The sequence below is a fragment of the Pituophis catenifer genome, unplaced genomic scaffold (assembly GCF_029215685.1).
Source record: "Pituophis catenifer annectens isolate HBS135680 unplaced genomic scaffold, rPitCat1.0.hap2 SCAF_11, whole genome shotgun sequence".
Taxonomy (NCBI): domain Eukaryota; kingdom Metazoa; phylum Chordata; class Lepidosauria; order Squamata; family Colubridae; genus Pituophis; species Pituophis catenifer.
Window position 1 is genome coordinate 14,124,488 of NW_027256891.1, and position 25,151 is coordinate 14,149,638.

Genomic DNA, 25,151 nt, shown 5'->3' on the forward strand with positions numbered 1-25,151 from the left:
TTTGAAGGGCTGCCACAGAGAGGAGGGGTATCAAACTATTTTCCAAAGCACACAAAGGCCAGACAAGGAATAATGGATGGAAACTGAACAAGGAGAGATTCAACCTGGAAATAAAGAGAAATTTTCTGACAGTGAGCGCCATCAACCCATGGAACAGAAGTTGCCTTCAGAAGTTGTGGGAACTTCATCACTGGAAGCTTTCAAGAAGAGACTGGATTGCCATATGTCAGAAATGGTGTAGGGTCTCCTACTTGGGCGAGGGGTTGGATTAAATGACCTACAACAGTGATGGCAAAACTTTTAGGCACAGAGTACCCAAACCAGAAGGCGTGCACATGTGCCAGAGTGCCGGAAATCTGATGACCAGCTGGCTGAGCTGGGACGATGGTGCACGTGCCCACAGAGAGGGATCTGCATGCCATCTCTGGCATGTGTGACATAGACTCACCATCACAGGCCTACAAGATCCCTTCCAACTCTGTTAATCTGTAAAAAAAATTGGAGAACAATGGATTGTTCTCACCATTAGGAGAAATTTCCTAGCAGTGAGAACAATTAATCCCTTGCCTTCTGAAGTTGTGGGTGTCCCATCACTGGAGGCTTTCAAGAAGAGACTGGTGTTGTGGCCCACCAACTGCCAGCTGCCAGCAGAGCTGACTGCAGACTCAGATGATGAGGAGGTTGGGGAGGAACTTGGGCCAGCTCTGGAGTCTGGGGAAGGCTCTGATGGATGCTCTGCGTCAGACGCAGAGATAGAGCCAGGGCTGTCCGACATTTCCTAGCCACCGGAGAGGCAGCTGCCTTTGGAGGCTGATACTGTATGAGTGAGGAGGAAGAACAGCTGGGGCCTGCTCCAGATACACATATGCACGACAAGTTAGGAGAGGTGAACAACGGAGGACAAGGAGTCGACTCGGGAAGCAAAGCACACATGGACACTGAATGGCCTTTCTCTGGCTGGGGAATAAATAGAAGGAAAGGGGAGTGGTGGTCTTAGGAGACAACAGTTCGTATTTCTGAAGATTTTGGTTCATTGTGTTTCATGCCACAAAGACTGCTTGCCAGAACTTAATTTGCAGCCTTTCAGCTGGGAGCTCAGGGCCTTGCAATTATCACAAGGAACTGATAAGGTTTGTTACTGCTGTTAACTCCTTGCAGGACTCTTGCCTGGACTTTCCGGTGGGTGAATGCCATTAATTCACCAGAGGTAAATCAAGAGGGGGTTTTCGTGACAAGGAGTCTGTTTCTTGCTTCTACTAAAGCTGGGTCAGAACAACTGGACAGCCATTTGTCTGAAGTGGTATATTCAAGAAGGGGGTTGGATTAGTTGACCTCCAAAATTTCTTCCAACTCTGTTATTCTACGTTCTATGACTATGTTCATATTTTAGAAAAGGGCTTGGCTGGGTGGCTGGGTGGGGTCCTTAACAGGAGCACACTATACACCCGTCTTTGTTGCAGGAACCGCTAATTCATGTGTTATCTTTGTATTAATGGTTTCTCATCTCATTCTTTTTTAGGGAATGTATATTAAGTCAACCTACGATGGACTGCACGTGATCACTGGGACAACAGAAAATGTATGTTTCTCTATTTTCGTCATGGTTCTTGCCCTTGTTTCCATGCATGTCTACATGTGTATATATGTGCATGTACACACATACATACATGGATACATACACGCATGTACAGGTAGTCCTTGACTTACAACAGTTTCTTTAGTAATCATTCAAATTTACAACAGCACTGAAAATAGTGACTTATGTCCATGGTTCACATGTACGACTATGGCAGTATCCCTGTCATCATGTGACCGAAATTCAGACATTTGGCAACTGGCATGTGTTTATGATGGTTGCAATGCCCAGGGGTCATGTGATCCCTTTTTGTGAACTTCTGACAAGCAAAGTCAATGGGGAAGTTGTTGTTGTTGTTGTTGTTAGTTGTGAAGTCGTGTCCGGCCCATCGCGAACCCATGGACCCCATGGACAACGTTCCTCCAGGCCTTCCTGTCCTCTACCATCCTCTGGAGTCCATTTAAGGTCACGCCGACTGCTTCGGTGACTCCATCCAGCCACCTCGTTCTCTGCTGTCCCCTTCTTCTTTTGCCCTCAATCATTCCCAGCATTAGGCTCTTCTCCAGGGAGTCCTTCCTTCTCATTAGGTGGCCAAAGTATTTGTGTTTCATCTTCAGGATCTGGCCTTCTAAAGAGCAGTCAGGGTTGATCTCCTCTAGGACTGACTGGTTTGATCGCCTTGCAGTCCAAGGGACTCGCAGGAGTCTTCTCCAGCACCAGAGTTCAAAGGCCTCAATTCTTTGGTGCTCAGCCTTCCTTATGGCCCAACTGTCACAGCCATCCATTGCAACTGGGAAAACCGTAGCCTTGACCATACGCACTTTTGTTGGCAGGGTGATGTCTCTGCTTTTTAGTATGCTGTCTAACTTTGCCATAGCTTTCCTCCCCAGGAGCAAGCGTCTTTTAAGTTCTTGGCTGCAATGGGGAATGGGGAAGTTAGATTCACTTAATAACAGTATTACTAACTGAACAACTGCAGTGATTCACTTAACAACTATCTTGCTTAGCAAAATAAATTTTGGGTTCAGTTGTTGCAATGGTGAAATCCATTTTTTTTTTACTACCGGTTCTGTGGGCGTGGCTTGGTAGGCATGGCAGGGGAAGGACACTGCAAAATCCCCATTCCCTCCCCACTCCCGGGGGAAGGATATTGCAAAATCTCAATTCCCACCCCACTCTGGGGCCAGCCAGAGGTGGTATTTGCCAGTTCTCCGAAATACTCAAAATTTCCGCTACCGGTTCTCCAGAACCTGTCAGAACCTGCTGGATTTCACCCCCGAGTTGTTGTCATAAGTCAAGGACTATCTGTAGTCTAGTTGTTTCACCTGTAAGAAAAGAAGAAAATTATGGGGTTTATAATTCACCTAGGCTCAGTTTTTCTTAAGATTTATTATGGAGCTTTTTCTATATTCCACTGCTAGCTTTTCAACTTCAGCTATCTCGTAAATGGCTTTTATCTTCTGGTCTACTTCTTTTTTTCTTTTTTTTTTTCCTACTGAGTTGAAGTTACTCTGACAGTGCACTGAATTTTATGTCTCTAATGCCTGTCATGCTGGATATTTTTAAGTGTTTCAATTCAGGGTGTTTTATTTTAAAGCACATTATAAGAAGCCACGAGAGTTTACTGGGGAAGGAAAAACAACCGCAAATGCATTTTAGTAACTGCGCGAAACGTATAGCCCCAAATCCTGTGCTTTAAATAGAATGGAAGATCGTTCGTTCTCACATAGGCTTCGCCGTCGTGATACATAATTCATTCCATTTCTTGAAGTCTCCAGCTGTTTGGAGATCTGAACACCTGGTGCTCGGTCTCTAATGTCCTGTTTCAGCACATGGCTTCTATGATTTAACGTGGCATATAATCTACAGATTTTACTGAGTTCACAAAGAACTCGGGGGGGGGGATTTAAGCAGAGAGCAAAGATCACAGCACGGACATCCTTCCCAGATGTGCCCCTCCCCCAAGGTGGCATCTATAAATCTTTTGATACCTTTTCATCACTGCCATCATGGTCTAGGTCAGCAGTCACCAACTGGTGGTCCGTGGACCACTTTGTGTGGGTCAGAAGGGGGCAGAAATTCTGACTTGGGATCTGCTTCAGCCTCCTGGTGTGGGGCTTTGGGTGAAGGCTGGAGGGAAGTGCCGCTGGTGGCCAAGAGCCAGAGGGCTTCATTCCAGTGGGACTGCCTCATGGCCTGGAACTGGCTGACCATCTCAGCCCGCTGAGCCTCCAGGCGCCAGTACCTGGCCTTGCACTCCTGCAGGTCTTCCCTCTGCTTGGAAAGCCAATGCTCATAGTCCTCAGTGAGGTGCTTCTGCTGAGCCTCCTTCTTGGTCAGATCCAATTTGAACTGAGCCAGCTGTTTTGCCAACTCTTTCTCGTGGTGACTGCTTAGCTCCAACAACTGCTTCCTTTGGGGGCCCTAAGGAGCCTGGGTGGGCAGGCGAGGAGTGGCTGGGAGGGGAGGGGCGAGTAGAGGCCAGAGAGGTGCCCCTCGATGTAAATGACATCGAGTTAGCCACGACTACCCAGTCACATGGCCACCTAGCCACACTCACCCAGCCGGTCATTAGGCAGATCATATTAGTGGTCTGCGGGATTTAAAATTATGAATTTAGTGGTCCCTGAGCCCCAAAAGGTTGGTGACTCCTAATCTAGGTGTTTATTTTCAACTTCTGGGCCAGTCCCACCCAATGTAGAGTATCAAGTGAATGTTTCCCTAACTCAGTTTTGTTGGAGGCCAAAGCCATGTAAGGTAAAGAGATGGGTAAAACAGAGGGACCAAGAAGGTGGAGGCTTCAGAAGCCACCAGTGGTCAAAAGAATATCAACCACTGACCAAAAGTACTGATCTCTACAGCCAAATCCTGTAGAAAGCAAAGTCCTTCAAGATCTTCCAGTAATGCTTCCTGTAACAAAATATTTAGTTTTATCCAGCTAGATATTGTTCATAGATTAAATGAGCAATCACATGAGTGAACTCAATTTTCTACTAAGAGGGTGGATGGATGGATGGATGGATGGATGAATGGATAGATGGATGGAGCTAGATAGATGATAAATAGTAGATAGATAGATAGATAGATAGATAGATAGATAGATAGATAGATAGATAGACAGACAGACAGAAGACAGAGAAATAGATACATGATAGATCAATCGATCAATTGATCAATCGATTGATAGATAGACAAAGACAGAAAGATAGATAGATAGATAGATAGATAGATAGATAGATAGATAGATAGATAGATAGACAGAGAAATAGATACATGATAGATCAATCAATCGATAGATAGACAAAGACAGAAAAATAGATAGATAGATAGATAGATAGATAGATAGATAGATAGATAGATAGATAGATAGATAGATAGATAGAGGGCATGGCCGACTGGGTGGGTGTGGCCAACTGGGTGGGCGTGACCAGCTTGACGCCACTCCCCCAAACTGCTGGCATGTTTCCTCTTTGCATTGGGTAGACCAGGGCGGCCCCGCAGGTCGGATCCAACCACATTGCAAGCTGGAGATGGCCCGCAGGTCTTGAATTTGACAACTCCTGCCATAGATTATCTGATAACTAGACCCAGTTGAAAGCTTTCTCCTGTACTGCCTCTTCTACCACCTCATCCAGTTTGAGGAAAGAGAGTTTGGCTTTGAAATTATTTCAAAGGAGACGTGAATAGCTATGAAATTCTCAAGGATGGGGGTAGGGTGCCCTCTTCTATTCTATTCTATTCTATTCTATTCTATTCTATTCTATTCTATTCTATTCTTTCCTTTTGCAATGTAAACCTCTGAGCAGGGAAACATTCTACAGCTAAGATATTACCGTAGATTTTACAGCTAATAAATTATATTTATAATTTATATTTACATTTTTAATGGACACATTGATCAGAAAGAGTGGGATTGGAAATCTTCCTCCTTTTCTCCTTCAAGTTTTAAAATAATTGTGTTCTGTCTCTTGTGGAGGCTTCAGCCCCTGATTTTATCTGGGGCCGGCAAAATCAGAAGAAAATTGTGCTACCTGCCACTCAATTTCAATTGCCTGGTTCATATTACCTCTATGGCTACAGCAATGAATGCTCACTGTTTGGAGTTAAAAGAAGATGGCCTTATATTTTATACCCAGAAAGGACGGCGAAGAGTAAATAAAATCTTCTTTACCTGGATTTTATTAAAGCAAAATGCTTCCAGGGTTCTTTCGCGCTCTCTTTCCCCGAGGCTCATTTTCCGTGTGAGAGATAGTCTGGGGAAGACTGGAATAAAATTATCCCAGTTTAACAAGGCAGAATGGAAAAAGGGAGTTAGCCTTTATTGGGTCTTTGATATAACCACGCCATTCCCTTTGGGGATACAAGTCTGGTCGGAGCTCCTTAGGAAACATACTGCAAACTCCTTAAGTGAAACAGAATAAAATGAAGATGGGGTGGGGAAAGCTGTAACTAACATGATGATGATGATGATGATGATGATGATGATGATGATGATGATGATTGGATTTCTGATTCTCGGGGGATGGAAGACAGATGATGGTGTGCTTATGGTGTCTCTGCAGATGCCTCCTAAATCCGCCTAGGATATGTTGTAACAGTTATTCCAGTAGAGTAATAAAGCACACTCGCTAATTTTATTGCGATATTTATATCACTTTATGTTCAGCACAAGTGGGCATCCCCCTCCTTCCCTTTCTCTTCCCCTTTGTAATTGTGGAATCTCTTTAAAAGGAAAGAACTCTTTTAAACCTGAAGAGGAACGGAGGATGGGCAGGGGGATGGGTGGGTAGGTTTCTCCAATTCTTCAAGGATAGGAAGGGAAGGGAGGGAAGGGTTGTGAGAAGGGTTGGAGAGTAAATAAAGACAAACTGAGTGTTTACATTATTCAGGAGAGCAAAGTGAGAAAATGCCATTGGCAGCCTTCCTGGTGGAAAGCAGACTTCGTGGGTTGGCAGGACAGGGTTGGAGGATGTTACGGCTTTAAAGACTGGTTTCATTGAGGTTCTTCCATGTCTCTGTGACTGCATTCACAAAGGCTCCAAATCTTAAAGTGCTTGGTTTAGTTTTGGCCAAGGGTCGGACACAAACCCATGTTTGGTCTGGCATCTGGGGGGAGGCGGGGCGGATAACTTTTGCTTTTAGCAATGGATGGATGGATGGATAGATGGATGGATGGATGGATGGATGGATGGATAGAGATGATTGATGATGCTGATGCTGATAGATGATAGACAGATGATACATGATAGAGAGAGAGGGAAAGAGAGAGAGATGGTGATGGTGATGAAGATAGATTGATAGAAAGAGAGCGATAATAGATAATGATGATAGATAGATAGAGAGATGATAAATGATGATGAAGAAGATGATGATAGATATGTAGATAGTTTAGAGAGAGAGATGATAGAGATGATAGATGATGACGATGATGACAATAGTAGATAGATTATATTGAGAGGGAGGGAGAGAGGATGGTGATATAGATAGATAGATAGATAGATAGATAGATAGATAGATAGATAGATAGATGATAGATAGATAGATAGATAGATAGATAGATAGATAGATAGATAGAGATAGAGATAGAAAGACAGACAGACAGACAGACACAGACATATAGAGAGATGATAGCTGATAGCTGATGAAGAAGATAGAGATAGATAGATAGATAGATAGATAGATAGATAGATATAGAAAGACAGACAGACAGACAGACACAGACATATAGAGAGATGATAGATGATAGCTGATGAAGAAGATAGAGATAGATAGATAGATAGATAGATAGATAGATAGATAGATAGATGATAGATAGATAGATAGATAGATAGATAGATAGATAGATAGATAGAGACAGACAGACAGACAGACAGACAAACAGACAGACACAGACATATAGAGAGATGATAGATGATAGCAGATGAAGAGAGAGAGAGAGAGAGAGAGAGAGATAGGAGGGAGGGAGAGATGATGGTGATGAAGATAGTGAGCGACAGACAGACAGATATATATAGAGAGAGATGATAGATGATGAAGTAGAGAGAGAGAGAGAGATGATAGATGATAAAATAGATAGATAGATAGATAGATAGATAGATAGATAGATAGATAGATAGATAGATAGATGAGAGAAGGAGGGAGGGAGAGAGAGAGAGATGATAGATGATGATGCTAGCCAAATCCTAGCTAGGAATTATGCCATGGTCTCCCAAGACATCCAAAGGGCAGCTGGTTGGACGAGGCAGAGTCAGGTTTAGTTGATAGTTACACCATAAGAAAGACATATGGGTCTATCTAAAACGAATCAAAGAACCCTAAAAGCTATTTCCTTGAAAAGCGCACCAATATCGCAGAAACTGTGCCTGCTGGACTTCAGATAAATGTACATATATATTTTCTGCAGCCTCTATAATTGCCCAATTCTGAACAACGTTGCCGAGCGTTGTCGGCCTCTCTTCTTGGCCGTTGAGAAAACTGGAAAGGAATCAACTTTCCTTTGCTGCTGATCCCATTGTTTGCCTCAGTGGTTAGTTCTCGTGTATGCTTTTGGGGGGGATGCTTTTAATTGAAATGTGAACCTAACAAAAACTCTTCCCCAAGTTGGGATTCTTTTGTGTAATTTGGACGGTACGGTATTTTCCTTCCAAGAAATTCTTTTCTTTCTTTCTTTCTTTCTTTTTTAAAAGTTTGGTGGCTTTTGAAGTGCTTTTTGTTTGCTTTTTGTTCCGAGCCGGTTTGCATTCAACTTTTGTGCAGACCATTTCCTGACAGCCTAATATTTTTGTGTTATTTTTCTACAATTGTCCTCTTCGGTCACACACCCTTCTCAAGTGGCAATGCATTATATCGTTGCCCCACAGATCAAATAATATACAGAGGGCTGCAGCCAAAATTAATTGTCCTGTATTGCATTGGTGAAATCTGAACCGGTTTGCTACAGGGGTGGGTTCCTCCCGGTTCAGCCCGGTTCAACCGAGCCGGTAGCGATGACAATATGACATCACCGAACCGGTTCTCTTTGTTCAGGAGCTGGGCCCTCCCGCCTGCCCCCCGCCCCGCGTTATTCTTACCTTTTATTTGGCCCCGCCCCAATCTATTCGCTGCCTCCCAAGTCCCAGCTGATCGGCTAGAAGGAAAAAAACTGTTTAAACTCTTGCCACGGGGCTTCAAAGGGCCGCCCTACAACTGATCAGTGTTAAAAGACAGTGTGGTGGTTGACCAGTGCACTCGAAAAACAAATGGGTAGACCGGAATGCTCCAAAAACAAATGGGTAGACCGGAATGCTCCAAAAACAAATGGGTAGACCGGAATGCTCCAAAAACAAATGGGTAGACCGGAATGCTCCAAAAACAAATAGGTAGACCAGAATGCTCCAAAAACAAATGGGTAGACCGGAATGCTCCAAAAACAAATGGGTAGACCGATGCCTCCAAAAACAAATGGGTAGACTGGAATGCTCCAAAAACAAATAGGTAGACCGGAATGCTCCAAAAACAAATAGGTAGACCAGAATGCTCCAAAAACAAATGGGTAGACCGGAATGCTCCAAAAACAAATAGGTAGACCGGAATGCTCCAAAAACAAATGGGTAGACCGGAATGCTCCAAAAACAAATGGGTAGACCAGAATGCTCCAAAAACAAATGGGTAGACCGGAATGCTCCAAAAACAAATGGGTAGACCGGAATGCTCCAAAAACAAATGGGTAGACCGGTGCCTCCAAAAATAAATGGGTAGACCGGTGCCTCCAAAAACAAATGGGTAGACTGGAATGCTCCAAAAACAAATGGGTAGACCGGAATGCTCCAAAAACAAATAGGTAGACCGGAATGCTCCAAAAACAAATAGGTAGACCGGAATGCTCCAAAAACAAATGGGTAGACCGGAATGCTCCAAAAACAAATGGGTAGACCGGTGCCTCCAAAAACAAATAGGTAGACCGGTGCCTCCAAAAATAAATGGGTAGACCGGTGCCTCCAAAAACAAATGGGTAGACTGGTGACTCCAAAAACAAAGGGGTAGACCGGAACGCTCCAAGAACAAATGCAGTACAGTTCTGCAAGCAGTTAAAAGCCTGATAGACCAGTACCTCTGCTAAATCCTAAAGAATTATCACATGACCATCAAACAATGCCCACAAAATAAGCCACGCCCACAGAACCGGTAGTAAAAAAATTTAGAACCCACCCCTGGTTTGCTACCAGTTCACTGGCCACACATGCGCGCTGTGTGCCAAGTGCGCATGCACAGTGCGCATGCACAGTGCTCACCAAATGCGTACTGCATGCACATGTGCAGTGCACACCAAACGCACGCTGCGTGCACACATGCACAGCACAAGCCAAAAGGAGGCTTGGGAAGGTAAGTAGAACAGCGAGGAGGGGGATCAGCTGTGCTTCACAATTTAGCTTCACTAGAAAGCAGGATTTCCTGCTTTCTAGCAAAGCTGAACCGCGCGGCACAGCTGATCATCGGAAATACCAGTTTGGAGGAACTGGTAGTTTTTATCACTACCAATTTTCCCGAACTGGAGCAAACCAATAGCATTTCCCCCCTGCTGTATTGTGTAATCAAAGCTGTGGCCTAGAGGTGGAGCTCTTGCCACACAATCAGGAGGTTGTGAGTTCGATCCTAGGTAGAGGCCAGATGTAGGGTCTCTTGCTTGGGCAGTGGGTTGGACTAGATGACCTGCAAGGTCCCTTCCAACTCTGTACAAGTGCTTTTTACCTGTAGAAAGCTAGCACCTACCCCTCTCCTAGAAGAATGAAATATTTTAGGAAATATTAAAAAGGCAGAATATTATATTTCCCAAAGAGAGAAATGGAGATACATGTTTTTTTAAGAGGCAGAAAACAGCCCCCCACCTTTCTTAATAGCCCTCAGCAGATGTCAGCACTTAAGAGATAAAGAGCTTATTGAAAGAAGCCAAGTATCTAAATAGCTCTATTCATAGGCAAAGCAAATACTGGAGGCAGAAATCCATTCAAGACAGGATATTTTGAAATTCCCTGCAACAAGGTCTGAACAAAGGTAGAATTAGCCCTCAGGCACAATAGGAATTACCCAACACCCCTTCATTGCATCACCTTCAGAAACTTCAACCAAATGTAGCTCAGACAAACAGCTAGGAATTGTACTTTGCCTATAGAGCCAGCTATGACCCCTACATAACCCCTACATGGCCACATGGGAGTCTGACAACAGCCAATAGAATCCCATGTTGTTGCACAGGAACAGGAAGCTCAAGTGCAAATCCCAAGAGAAGGTATAACCCCCCCCCGCCCCAACAATAAAAGGATCCACTTTCCAATCAGCCTCCAGCCTCCATTTTGTCTCCAGTGCCTTTCTCCTGGCTTGGAATTGGAGTTGGATATTTCTTCCAACATACCTTTGAAGGTTTTTGCGATAGAAGACAAAATACTTTATTAAGGGCAAAAAAAAAAAAAAAAAGAGGGGAAGGTGGACACAGGCAATCCTTGACTAACAAAAGTTCATTTAGTGACCACTCAAAGTTACAACGGCACTGAGAAAAACCTGACCTATGGCCATTTTTCACATTTATTGTCTAATCTAAGTTTAATTAGAAGATGTATTCCGGTTTTATTTTTCAAAAGTATACACAAGGAAAATGCCACGATCCAGGCAATTACCCCAGGAAGGTAACAGGGCTAATTGCCTCTGACAATGGTAGCAGAGGATGGTTATCAAAATGTAACAATTTAATTATTTAGGTCAGTAAGGTGTTTTATTTTCTTCTTTACAATAAATATGAGTTTAATTAGAAGATGTATTCCGGTTTTATTTTTCAAAAGTATACACAAGGAAAATGCCACGATCCAGGCAATTACCCCAGGAAGGTAACGGGGCTAATTGCCTCTGACATTTATGACCGTTGCAGCATCCCTCATGGTCAGGTGATCAAAATTCAGACACTTGGCAACTGGTTCATATTTACGACGGTTGCCCTCTCATGCCTTTTGTGACCTTCTGACAAGCAAAGTCAATGGGGAAAGCCAGATTCACTTGAGAACCAGGTTACTAGCTTAACAGCCACAGTGATTCACTTAACAACTGTGGCAACAAAGGTTGGAAAATGGGGCAAAGCTCCCTTAACAAATGACTCACTTAACAATAGAAATTTGGGGCTCAATTGTGGTTGCAATTCGAGGACTACCTGCATTAAAAATGCTTTTTAATGTTAGTTAAAGAGTTAAAGAGTGTGAGGGAGTTTTAAATTTTGTAGTAGGTTAGTATATTTTAGCTTTTGCTTGTTAAATGTTATACCCTGTTTTTGCTCTGGGAAGTCAGGGGGGGAGGGGGGGATAAAATTGTTGAATAGATAAAGGTACAAATATAAAAGTAAATGTGGAGAAAATGTTATAACAAATGAAATTATAATACCAAGATATGATAAATATTGGAGGAGTAAAAGGAAAAAAAATGTATTCAGATGATACACTGATTGATTGATTATATATTGTATGTATGCTTGTTTATAAAATAAAAACTTTTCAATAAAAAAAAATGCTTTTCACCTTTGAGGGTTTTTGCTACAGAAGACAAAATATTTCATTAAAGGGCAAAAAGAAGGGAAGGTGGATATAGAGAGAACACATATCTTGTAAAATATAGTAGCAGCCAAAATTGTGGAACTCTTTTAGGAAAAGTATATTTTCTAAAACTAGCTAATAACGCCACTTTTTTTTCCCGGAGTAATACCATAAAATTGTATATCAACGGAAAAATCATTTAATCAAGAATGTAATGCAATAACTTTTATGACAGATTTGCGATTAGAACAGCAGTTACAGTATAAAGAAGAAAAGTGAAACACGAGAGATACCAAAATGATCACCATAGAAAAAATGAGATATACAAAAATTATCACCATGTCGGTTAATGCTTAGTTGGGTAACCTTTAGCATGAATTACGGCCTTACAACGTCTTCCCATGGAGTGAACCAAGTCTTTGAGTTCTGCAGCTGTTCTAATGTGAAACCAAGATTGAATGATGGCTTCTATTAACTGGGTTTTATTGCTGGGTCACTTCTGACTAACAAGTTTCTTTAGTCAGCTCCATAGATTTTCCATTGGGTTAAAGTCTGGGCTATTCCCAGGCCATTCCAGCAGTGGAATAGAATTATTTTGAAACTCCCAAAAAAACAAGTGGTGTTATTAGCCAACGAACCTCAAAAATACACTTTTCCCAAAAGGTTTCCACAATTTTGGCCACTACTGTACATACTTTTTTTTAAGTAAGAGAAATTTGATAAAGGAGGTAGCGTGGTAGCAGTTGTCATCAGACCATTGAAGCACAGGTAGCCCACAACTTACAACAGTTCATTTAGTGACCATTTGAATTTACAACCGCACTGAACAGTGACTTATGACCGGTTTTCAATTTCTTTTGCCTTTAGTCTCCAGCAGACCAATGTAAGAAGATCCATGCAGGGGACGAGGTGATCCAGGTCAACCATCAAACGGTGGTGAGTACACTTCTCAGAAAATACTAAGGGGTCATTTGTTTTAATCGTGTCTTTTTTATTGGAGAAGGATTAACATACCATTAGCTGTGGTGGCGCAGTGGTTAGAGTGCGGTACTGCAGGCTACTTCTGCTGACTGCCAGCTGACTGCAATTTGGCAGATTGAATCTCACCAGGCTCAAGGTTGACTCTGCCTTCCATCCTTCCGAGGTGGGTAAAATGAGGACTCAGATTGTTGGGGGCAAAATGCTCACTCTGTAAACTGCTAAGAGAGGGATGTAAAGCACTGTATCGCAGTATATAAGGCTAAGTGCTATTGCCCTTCCTTCCTTCCTTCCTTCCTTCCTTCCTTCCTTCCTTCCTTCCTTCCTTCCTTCCTTCCTTCCTTCCGTCTCTCCCTCCTTCCCTCCCTCCCCTCCTTCCTTCTCTCCCTCCCTCCCTCCCTCCCTCCCTCCGAGTGGTTAAAATGCAGTGTTGCAGGCTAATTCTGCCCACTGCCAACAGTTTGATCCTGACCACCTCGATGTTGACTCTCACCAAACAAGGTTTTAAATTAGGTTGATGTGGCAAGCAAATAGTTTTTCTTCCCTTTAGTTATGCAATATGAATTTTAACTCAGTCCCAGAAAAAAATGAATGCTTTGGAAAACCAAGCCAGAATGGTTTTATTCTTTAAAAATAATTTATTTGGCTTGACATGTGGGGTAACAGGACCTCTTTTACAGTCAAGGTGCAGAACTGAAGACTGTTGCGTTGAAAATAATTTGAGGGACAAAGCCAGAAGGCATAAACAATGACATGAGCCGTAGTGGCTCAGTGGTTAGAGTGCAGTACTGCAGGCTACTTTTGCTGACTGCCAGTTGACTGTAATTTGGCAGTTCAAATCTCACCAGGCTCAAGGTTGACTCAGCCTTCCATCCTTCTAAGGTGGGTAAAATGAGGACCCAGATTGTTGGGGACAAAATGCTGACTCTGTAAACCGCTTAGAGTGGGCTGTAAAGCACTTTAAAGCGGTATATAAGTCTAAGCACTTTTGCTATTGCTACCACCTACGGCCATTTAAAATCTTTACATATCATTTTAATTGTGAATTGGTTTGAACAAATGCCTATGTAAGAGAAGTTGAAATGGATGGTTTCATTTCTTATGCTGGAAGGATAAATGTATTTGGTTGAGCCCAGACTTCATCATGCTTATATTCGTTCCACTGATACCAAGGAGACCTATGTTGGACACTGTTCACTTATTCCACTGCTTTCAAAAGGACAATGCTGACCTTCTTATGTTGGTATAACTATCCCTATAGCGTCCATATAGGGATGATGGCTCAGCAGTTAAAGATGTTGAGCTTCTCAGTTGGAAAGTTGTTAGCCCAGGTTCGAGACCTGAGCACCGCACAATGGGGTGAGTTTCCGTTCCTTGCTTCAGCTCCTGACCACTTAGCAGTTTGAAAGTAGGCAAATGCGAGTAGGTGAATAAGTACCACTTTGGTAGGAAGGTAACAATATTCCGCATGCCTTCAGCATATAGTCATGCTGACCACATGACCAGAGTATTAACTATTCTATTTATTGCTTTATTGTCCAGAGGTTTTATTATGGATTTGAATTTGGACTGCTTCCTATTGCCTTAGACTGGATTGCCTTTTCTTCCATTTGGATTATTTTGCATTAATGCAGTGTGTTTTGCATGCCACTTTGCTAATCTTTTTGTGAGGTTGAAAGGCAGGATTTGAGACAAACCAAGAGCTAAACTGAAGTCAGCATATTCTTTATCAGGGCAATGTTGAATTGGAATAATACATGTGCATGGAATCTCAATTTAGCTTTGTCATAAGGCAAGCCAATAACGTAAGAATATAAAGATGTCTGTCTGTCTGTCTGTCTGTCTGTCTGTCTATCTATCTATCTATCTATCTATCTATCTATCTATCTATCTATCCATCCATCTATCCATCCATCCAATCTATCTATATATCTATCCATCTATCTTAGCATAGCATAGCATAGCATAGCATAGCATAGCATAGCATAGCATAGCATAGCATAGCATATCTATCTATCTATCTATCTATCTATCTATCTATCTATCTATCTCTGCCCATCCATGCATCTCCATCCATCCATCCATCCATCCATCTATCCTTCCTGTCTGTCTGTCTGTCTGTCTGTCTGTCTGTCTGTCTGTCTATCTATCTATCTATCTATCTATCTATCTATCTATCTATCTATCTATCTATCTCTGCCCATCCATGCATCTCCATCCATCCATCCATCCATCCATCCATCCATCCATCCATCCATCCATCTATCCTTCCTGTCTGTCTGTCTGTCTGTCTATCTATCTATCTATCTATCTATCTATCTATCTATCTATCTATCTATCTCTGCCCATCCATGCATCTCCATCCATCCATCCATCCATCCATCTATCCTTCCTGTCTGTCTGTCTGTCTGTCTGTCTGTCTATCTATCTATCTATCTATCTATCTATCTATCTATCTATCTATCTCTGCCCATCCATGCATCTCCATCCATCCATCCATCCATCCATCCATCCATCCATCCATCCATCCTTCCTTCCTATCTATCTATCTATCTATCTATCTATCTATCTATCTATTTATCCATCCATCCATCATATCTATCTATCTATCTCTGCCCATCCATGCATCTCCATCCATCCATCCATCCATCCATCCATCCAGCTATCCTATCTATCTATCTATCTATCTATCTATCTATCTATCTATCTATCTCTGCCCATCCATGCATCTCCATCCATCCATCCATCCATCCATCTATCCTTCCTGTCTGTCTGTCTGTCTGTCTGTCTGTCTGTCTATCTATCTATCTATCTATCTATCTATCTATCTATCTATCTATCTATCTATCTCTGCCCATCCATGCATCTCCATCCATCCATCCATCCATCCATCCATCCATCCATCCATCCATCCATCCATCCTTCCTGTCTGTCTGTCTGTCTGTCTGTCTGTCTATCTATCTATCTATCTATCTATCTATCTATCTATCTATCTATCTCTGCCCATCCATGCATCTCCATCCATCCATCCATCCATCCATCCATCCATCCATCCATCCATCCATCCATCCATCCATCCATCCATCTATCCTTCCTGTCTGTCTGTCTGTCTGTCTGTCTATCTATCTATCTATCTATCTATCTATCTATCTATCTATCTATCTATCTATCTCTGCCCATCCATGCATCTCCATCCATCCATCCATCCATCCATCTATCCTTCCTGTCTGTCTGTCTGTCTATCTATCTATCTATCTATCTATCTATCTATCTATCTATCTATCTATCTCTGCCCATCCATGCATCTCCATCCATCCATCCATCCATCCATCCATCCATCCATCCATCCATCCATCCATCCTTCCTTCCTATCTATCTATCTATCTATCTATCTATCTATCTATTTATCCATCCATCCATCATATCTATCTATCTATCTCTGCCCATCCATGCATCTCCATCCATCCATCCATCCATCCATCCATCCATCCATCCATCCATCCAGCTATCCTATCTATCTATCTATCTATCTATCTATCTATCTATCTATCTATCTATCTATCTATCTCTGCCCATCCATGCATCTCCATCCATCCATCCATCCATCCATCCATCCATCCATCCATCCATCATATCTGTCTGTCTGTCTGTCTGTCTGTCTGTCCATCATATCTATCTATCTCTGCCCATCCATGCATCTCCATCCATCCATCCATCCATCCATCCATCCATTCTATCTATCTATCTATCTATCTATCTATTTATCCATCCATCCATCATATCTATCTATCTATCTCTGCCCATCCATGCATCTCCATCCATCCATCCATCCATCCAGCTATTCTATCTATCTATCTATCTATCTATCTATCTATCTATCTATCTCTGCCCATCCATGCATCTCCATCCATCCATCCATCCATCCATCATATCTGTCTGTCTGTCTGTCTGTCTGTCTGTCTGTCTGTCTGTCTGTCCACCATATCTATCTATCTCTGCCCATCCATGCATCTCCATCCATCCATCCATCCATCCATCCATCCATCCATCCAGCTATCCTATCTATCTATCTATCTATCTATCTATCTATCTATCTATCTATCTATCTCTGCCCATCCATGCATCTCCATCCATCCATCCATCCATCCATCCATCCATCCATCCATCCATCCATCATATCTGTCTGTCTGTCTGTCTGTCTGTCTGTCTGTCTGTCCACCATATCTATCTATCTCTGCCCATCCATGCATCTCCATCCATCCATCCATCCATCCATCCATCCATCCATCCATCCATCCATTCTATCTATCTATCTATCTATCTATCTATCTATCTATCTATCTATCTATCTATCTATCTATCTATCTATCCATCCATCCATCCATCCATCCATCCATCCATCCTATCTATCTATCTATCTATCTACCTATCTATCTATCACATTTTGGAACCGCCCACCTCCCTCAAACAGGATGCTGGTCTTCCATTTGGCCCCATATTTTCTTTTCAGCAATGACTATTATTGATTATCGTATTGGAGTGAATTTCAGAAACTAATTTTTTTTTTTTAAGTAGAAAAGGATCAGCAAATACACTTCTTGCCTGTTGATTTGGGGACTGCATTCATAAACTGGTTAGATCACATTCCTACTTCCCCTTTGTAATTTATGAAAATTAGAAACAAGAAATATGCACTCTTTGGAAACAGCTTTGCAAAGCAGATATTTTTGTAAGCCTTTTTGCTCTAAAACGTGAGGGTTTTTTTTCCCCTCCTAATTGCCCTTTAAACCCAACTGAGTGACAATCAAAGAACGGCTTACAGAGAAACATGTGCAGTTTTACAATGAGCGAAGAACAAACTAATGAATGGCATCAGTGTCATTCTAATTATGAAAGAAACAGAGATTCAGACGCAAATCTCAATTCATTTCCCTTGTGTTCCTCATTCAGCTGAGAATACATTTCTCACCGAGATGGAGCAATGAGACTTCCTGCATTTGTGTTTGCATGGACACAATATCCCTGGTGTTAGTCAAGGGCATCTTCACCCCAGATACAATGTACAAGTGTCCTACAATCACTCACATTTCAGTAGCCTTCACATTGAGTAAGACAAATCACCATCAGGAAGGTGGTTGCTATGCAACTCTACGTGACGGTGCATGACAGACATCTATCCAAGTTGGTGAGACATTTCTCCAAAGTGACGTCTCAAGAAGACAAGTTTTAATCTCCTTTATATAGGGGCAATATAATATATCTTTAGATGATTATGGTACTCTCGCCTGATTCCCACTTAGAATCTGCATCTGCCTCGCATCCGTGTGCACAACAGGGATGTGAATAAATTCTATTTAATTACAGGTTGAATCCAGCAACAGTTAGAAAATACAGCTTTGGTTGAAACGGGTTTTTGAAGACGGCTTGATTCATATCTGAGCCATTCTTGTAAGGGGATAGAGGCCACACCACAACAAAAATCTATTCCCCGATTTACTTTTGATCAAACATCTTTAACATTTAATCAGGAAAACCTCTGATTGATTAAACGGCTTGTTTCTGTAGGTAAAAACAGTTGGTGGAAAAAATCAAAGCTTTTCTGTTCAGTCTTTAGCTTCAAACGCCAAATATCAAGTTTGCACCGATAATCCATTTGAGTACTTAACGTGCTTCTCAGAATGACTGAATACTTAGACATTGTTGTTGTTAGTTGCGAAGTCATATCTGACCCATCATGACCCCATGGACAACATTCCTCCAGGCCTTCCTGTCCTCTACCATCCCCTGGAGTCCATTTAAGCTCATGCCGACTGCTTCAGTGACTCTGTCCAGCCACCTCGTTCTCTGCCGTCCCCTTCTTCTTTTGCCCTCAATCGCTTAGGACTGCATTGGCTTTTTTGGCTGCCGCCACACACTGCTGGCTCATATTTAACTGGTTGCCCACTAAGACTCCAAGATCCCTCTCCCAGTTACTGCTATTAAGCCTGGTTTCACCCAGTCTGTATTTGTACTTTTGGTTTTTCTTGCCTAAGTGTAGGACTTTACTTTTCTCTACATTTGAGGTATCTAACACCAAACATGTTGTTGCTGTTCACGCAATACATTTGACAAGGTAAAGATCTAGCAGAGGCATCGCTTAGTGTTAATCTGAGTTACGCTATAAACCCAGCTTCTTTAGTTCGTTTATGGTTCGGTGTCTAAAATTTGGGCTAATCATCACTTTTTTGTGGTTATTAGCACAGTTGTAAGGCTCATAAACAGACAAATGAGCTTTTAGCTCCATGATTCATACTTAGGACGGTGCAGCATCCCAAGGCTATGTGATTCCCTATTGCAACCTTTTGACAAGCAAAATCAATGGGAAAGTCAGATGCACTTAAGAACTGTGTGACTAACTTATGAACCGTGATGATTCACTTAACAACTGTGGCAAGAAAGCTTGGAAAATGGGGCATAAATCTCTTAACAAATGTCTCACTTAACAACAGACATTTTGGGCTCAATTGTGGTCGTAGGTTGAGGATTATTTGTACAGAAGAAGCCACAATAAAACTCCCTTTTTATAACCCTGTAGTTCCTTAATTTGGGGTAGAGTCAGGGTGACTGGATGGAGTTGAGCATTTACTGGCTGGATGCCCTTCCTGACGCCTATGCAGAGTTCGCAGCAGATATTTTTTCTTTGCACCCTAAGGGAGAAAAATCTGCTGCTACCTAGGATTGAACCCTCAACCTTCCGAGTGGGACACCAGTGTCTTCACCACTAGGCCACCATGCCATAATCTCAGATGAAAAAATAAAATCCCCTGAATGCTTGCTGAATAACAGAGCACTCTTTCATATTCCAGGTGAACAAAAGGCCATTGTCAGCAGCAAACTTTCAGTTATGGAAATGTGCTTCTTTAAATAGTTACCAACTATTTAGCTTAATAATGGTAACATTGTCAAAGTGATGCAAATAAGATGCTCGAGGTAACAACTGCAGAAGCATCACCAGTTTGAATTTATTTATATACACTGTATAAACTTTTATTAAAGAATGTTTTAAAAGTCAAAGCCATACAGATTTTGAAACAGAAAAGTAAGGAAAGCAAAGTAGTGAGTGAAAAAAGAGGAGAAGAGAGAAAAGAGAAAAGAGAAAAGAGAAAAGAGAAAAGAGAAAAGAGAAAAGAGAAAAGAGAAAAGAGAAAAGAGAAAAGAGAAAAGGAAGGGGAAGGGGAAGGGGAAGGGGAAGGGGAAAGGAAAGGAAAGGAAAGGAAAGGAAAGGAAAGGAAAGGAAAGGAAAGGAAAGGAAAGGAAAGGAAAGGAAAGGATTCTAATCTTAAATTACAAGTACATTTCTTACCTTCTCTAAGATTATGACATATTTTCCTTCTTTTCTTAGTCTACCCTTTCTAATTATCATCCCCATAAATCACAAGTTAATTCCCCCCCCCTTTTTTTTTTCAGCCAAAAGTCCATAAAAGATTTTCAATCACTTTATAAATGTATCTGGAAATTTTAAATTTAGGGACCTGAACATCCTGGTTTTACATTCAGACAAAAACCCCACCCTACCAGAATCTGTCTGTATTCTCAGATGTTACCCTAATAATTCTTAGATTGTTGGTTAGGACTGGAAATATCAGACTTCTACTGGTCTTAGGTTTGAATTAAATTGTAGATTAATCATCATAATCATCTAGGACAGTGTTTCCCAAACTTTTGACATATGTGTACCCCTTCTATAATTTTCGTAACGCTGAGTACCCCTCATAAAAAACATATGGTACCCCTGGGGGTACACGTACCACACTTTGGGAAACACTTAGATAACACTGCAATTCTCCGGCGTTTAAACAGCTCCGCGGCTCAACGTCAACTGTTAATGTTCCCGCAGTTTAAAAATGGCCGAACCCGAGCTGCGCGAAGGATGCGCAGAAGTTCCCGCCATAATGAGTTGCGATACGATGTACGATGGCCCCAGTTCCTGTGTAAAAACTGCGATACGCGCCTATTTCTTTCCTTGTTCTGTGGGCGCAGCTAAGCACAGTGCAGTGGATATTCCCACGTGATCCCCACCAAACTCCGGTGCAACGCGTACCCCCACCAAACTCTTCCCATACCCCTGGGTGTACGCGTACCACACTTTGGGAAACACTGATCTAGGACCATGATGGCGAACCTTTTCCGGACCAAGTGCCAAGAGCGAGCCCCAAAATACAATGAGCGTGCGGCCCCTGCACATGCGCTCCGCCCCTGCGTGTGCCCCACACGCCCCATGCCCCCGCACATGCACCCCTACACATGCGCATGTGGCCCCGCGCATGTCCCCGCCCTTCCTCGCATGTGCAGCAGAGACTCAATGACCAGCTGGCTGGCAGGAGGCGTGCGCACTATGCACGGCGGAGCTGAACTGGGCTGACGGCTCGTGTGCCCCACAGAGTGGGCGCCGTGTGCCACCTGTGGCAAGCGTGCCATTGGTTCATCGTCACGGATCTAGGATGTTATTATCGATATATTGCAGAAGAGTTTTTTGGAGTTGAATAACAGTCCAATTATTTATTTATTATTAATGGCCCTACTCCAAATTCTCACTTAGCCAGCCTAGTTTTAGAAGACATGGTGCTTATATTTGTTCAGTTTTTTTTTTTTAAAAAAAGAGAGAGATTGAGTTTATTTATTTATTTATTTTGCTTGTTTCCAACAAAGCCCTTTCCTTCAAGTTTAGAACAATTTAAAAATATGTCACATACAGGGGTTTTTGTCGGGACAAAGAGTCTGCTTCATTCCCTTTTGGAAGCCTAGGTCAGAACAAGATGTTGACTGTGTAAATCACTTAGAGAGGGCTGTAAAGCACTATTGCCCTTCCCTCCTTCCTTCCTTCCTTCCTTCCTTCCTTCCTTCCTTCCTTCCTTCCTTCCTTTCTTCCTTCCTTCCTTCCTCCCTCTCCTTTCTTCCTTCTTTCCCTCCTTCCCTCCTTCCGTCCCTTCCTCCCCACTCCCTCCTTTCCTTCCTTCCTTCCTTCCTTCCTTCCTTCCTTCCTTCCTTCCTTCCTCCCCCTCCCCTCCCTCCCTCCCTCTTTCCTTCCTTCCCTCCCTCTCTACTCACTTCCTTCCATCTCCCTACTCCCTCCCTGCCTCCTTTCCTTCCTTCCTTTCCTTCCTTCCTTCCTTCTTTCCCTCCCTCCTTCCTTCTTTCCGTTCCTCCCCACTCCCTCCTTTCCTTCCTTCCTTCCTTCCTTTCCTCCCTCCCTCCCTCCCTCTCCTTTCTTCCTTCTTTCCCTCCCTCCCTCTTTCCTTCCCTCCCTCCCTACTCCTTTCCTCCCTTCCTTCTTACTTCCTCCCTCCCTCCCTGCCTCCTTTCTTTCCTTCCTTCCTTCCTTCCTTTCCTCCCTCCCTCCCTCCCTCTCCTTTCTTCCTTCTTTCCCTCCCTCCCTCTTTCCTTCCCTCCCTCCCTACTCCTTTCCTCCCTTCCTTCTTACTTCCTCCCTCCCTCCCTGCCTCCTTTCTTTCCTTCCTTCCTTCCTTCCTTCCTTCCTTCCTTCCTTCTTTCCTTCCCTCCCTTCCCTGTCTGCCTTCTTGCCTGCCTGTCTGCCTTTCCTCCCTCCCTCCCTCCCTCCCTCATCCTGTCTTCTGGTGCTTTGGAGAATAATTTGACCCCCTCTTCTTTGCGGCAGCCCCTCAAATACTGAAATACTGCTGTCACGTCACCCCCTAATTCTTTCTTTAGTCTAGCCAGTTGTTGCTGCTGTGGATTGTCAGTCAACTTAATCCTCATCAACCCACCTGCCTTACTGCTAAAATTATATCCATTAATTCTTCATGGTAACATACATTTCCTATAGATCTTCCAAAGTGTTTTTATGACAGTAATATTATCACTGCTAGACATCGCCAGCACTGATGATGTTGCCTAGTTTGGTAATGAAATGACTGCAAGGAAGCCACGTGACTTACGGTATAAGGACAGGGGTGGGATTCAGCCAGTTTGGACCGGTTCAGGCAAATCGGTAGTTACGACCAGTGGCTGAGCCTGCCCCGGCACTATCCTCTCTTATACAATTGCCATCTTTTTGACGCAGCGCGCATGTCCGCAAGGCACACACATGAGCGAAGCTATCCCATCCTATACAATTGCTGTGTTTTTGATGCAGTGTGTATGTGTGCAGGGCGTGAGCAAGCGAGCGAAGCAAGTACGCGCGTGCGCACACTCACATATTTGATTCTGAGGGAACCGGTTTTTAAATTATGTGAAGCCCGCCCAGGGGTGAAATCTACTTACTTTTTCTACCGGTTTGGAAGTACACGCGCCGCGTGCGTGCTTTGATCGCACACAGACCCTCTGCGCATGCGCAAACTCTTCTGCGCATGCACAGAGGATAAAAAACAGGTTACTTCCTGGTTTTAACGACAACCAATGGGTGGGCGGAGCCTCGCGCTGCTGTCGCTACCGGTTCTCCGAACCACCCGCCGCCATCACTACCGCTTCGGCCGAACCGGGCCGAACCGGTAGCATTTCACCCCTGTATAAGGACAATCTAAGTCCTACTCTCATGAAGAAGCTTTGTAACATCAAGGTGCTACCACGTCTTAATTTTGAAGGCAGCTATTGAAGTGACTCCTTGTTTAGAAGGAAGCTGCTGAAGCGCATGGTGTCTCTAATTTTCCATCCAGTCCATGACGACGTCATCTTTCTATTTTTGCTCAAATACAATACTCAGCAAATCTCATCAATAACATTTTAAGAGCTTTCCATTTCATTCTACTGACACTTGGGACCGGATGGCCTCAATTATATATATTTTTAGTTTTTAATGACTCCTTCATTAAGGTTTCCTCTTCGAGCCATTTATCTTTGGGGCATTAATTATTTAGCATTCTCCGGCAAGAAGGAGCTAGTCAAATTTGCCAAGGCTCTCGGTTTTTTAACATTTATATCCTATTTTTTTTTCCAAAAGTGCAGCTGGTTCTCCCGGTTGTGATTAAATGTCAGGAGGATGAAAGTTTTTATTTCATTTTTCCCAGACCTAACTTAAAGGCAAGAGATGAGAGGGAAATAATTTAGAAATAAAGCCCCAATTCGTTTATAGCCAGAACCATTTTCTAGGTTAAAAAGAAATCATCTTGGAAATGATTGGGTTTATGCCTGGAGGAAAGGAACAGAAGTTACGTGAGCAAAGTCAGTATTGATAATTGTGTAGGACTGTGTGTGCTCACTAAGTCAGAATCCAGGGTGATTTTCTCCCTGGTAAAATATATTTCTAAATCCAATTCTAAATGAGGTTAAATCCATCACCAAAGGACTGGATGTAAACTGTGCAGGGCAGACCATTCAGTTTCTTGTTGATAATCATTTAGAAAGGACAAACTTTGTTTGCATCTGTGTGTGTTTTTCTTCCTGTTTTAAACTATTGTATTTTTCAGAGTATAAGACACACCTTTTTCCCCCATAAAAGGGGGTGAAAATTTGGGTGCGTCTTATACACCGAATGTAGCCCTGCCCACCCACCGGCCCCCATCCTTTGGCCTCTGCCTCCCAGCAATTTACCTCCTTGCAGCAAGCAGCAAGGAGAAACAGTCCATTTCAGCTTCAGCACAGCCTAATTAGCACAAATTGATTGTCTGTTGGATCAGCCTCTCGACTCTCAGCTGTTTCAGGCTGCAGAGATTGCCGTTGCCTATTGCTGCGCGGGCCTCTGCTGCTTGCTGCAAGGAGGTAAATTGCTGGGAGCAGATTTTTTTTTTCTTGTGCTAATCAACCTATGCTGAAAATGAAAATGAAAGTAAAACAGGCTGTTTGCTGCAATGAGGCAAAATTGCTCGGAGGCAAAGGCAGAGTTCTTTTTCTTGCTTTCCTCACCAAAAAAGGTAGGTGCGACTTATAGTCCGGAGCGTCTTATACTCTGAAAAATGCGGTACATCTTTACTTCTCTGGGAACAGAGCTATGCATCTCCTCCTTCCTTGTATTGCTTTGGCAGGTTTTTTCCCCCCAATCTGGTCTTCTTTCCTAAGGATTTTTTTTTTTCCCAAATAAAATCTGTCTGACTGGAAGGAAGAATTGCACTTGC

The 25,151-nt window shown here is 42.8% G+C and overlaps 1 protein-coding gene across 1 annotated transcript in view; it reads left to right on the forward strand.

Annotated features, from left to right (window-relative positions):
• Positions 1-25,151, forward strand: part of LOC139322614 (connector enhancer of kinase suppressor of ras 2-like) — a 403,989-nt gene that overhangs the window by 244,826 nt on the left and 134,012 nt on the right. Inside the window, exons 8-9 of the mRNA XM_070951763.1 lie at positions 1,520-1,579; positions 12,994-13,062. Coding sequence (XP_070807864.1) covers positions 1,520-1,579; positions 12,994-13,062 — 129 coding nt within the window. The remainder of the gene's footprint in view (positions 1-1,519; positions 1,580-12,993; positions 13,063-25,151) is intronic.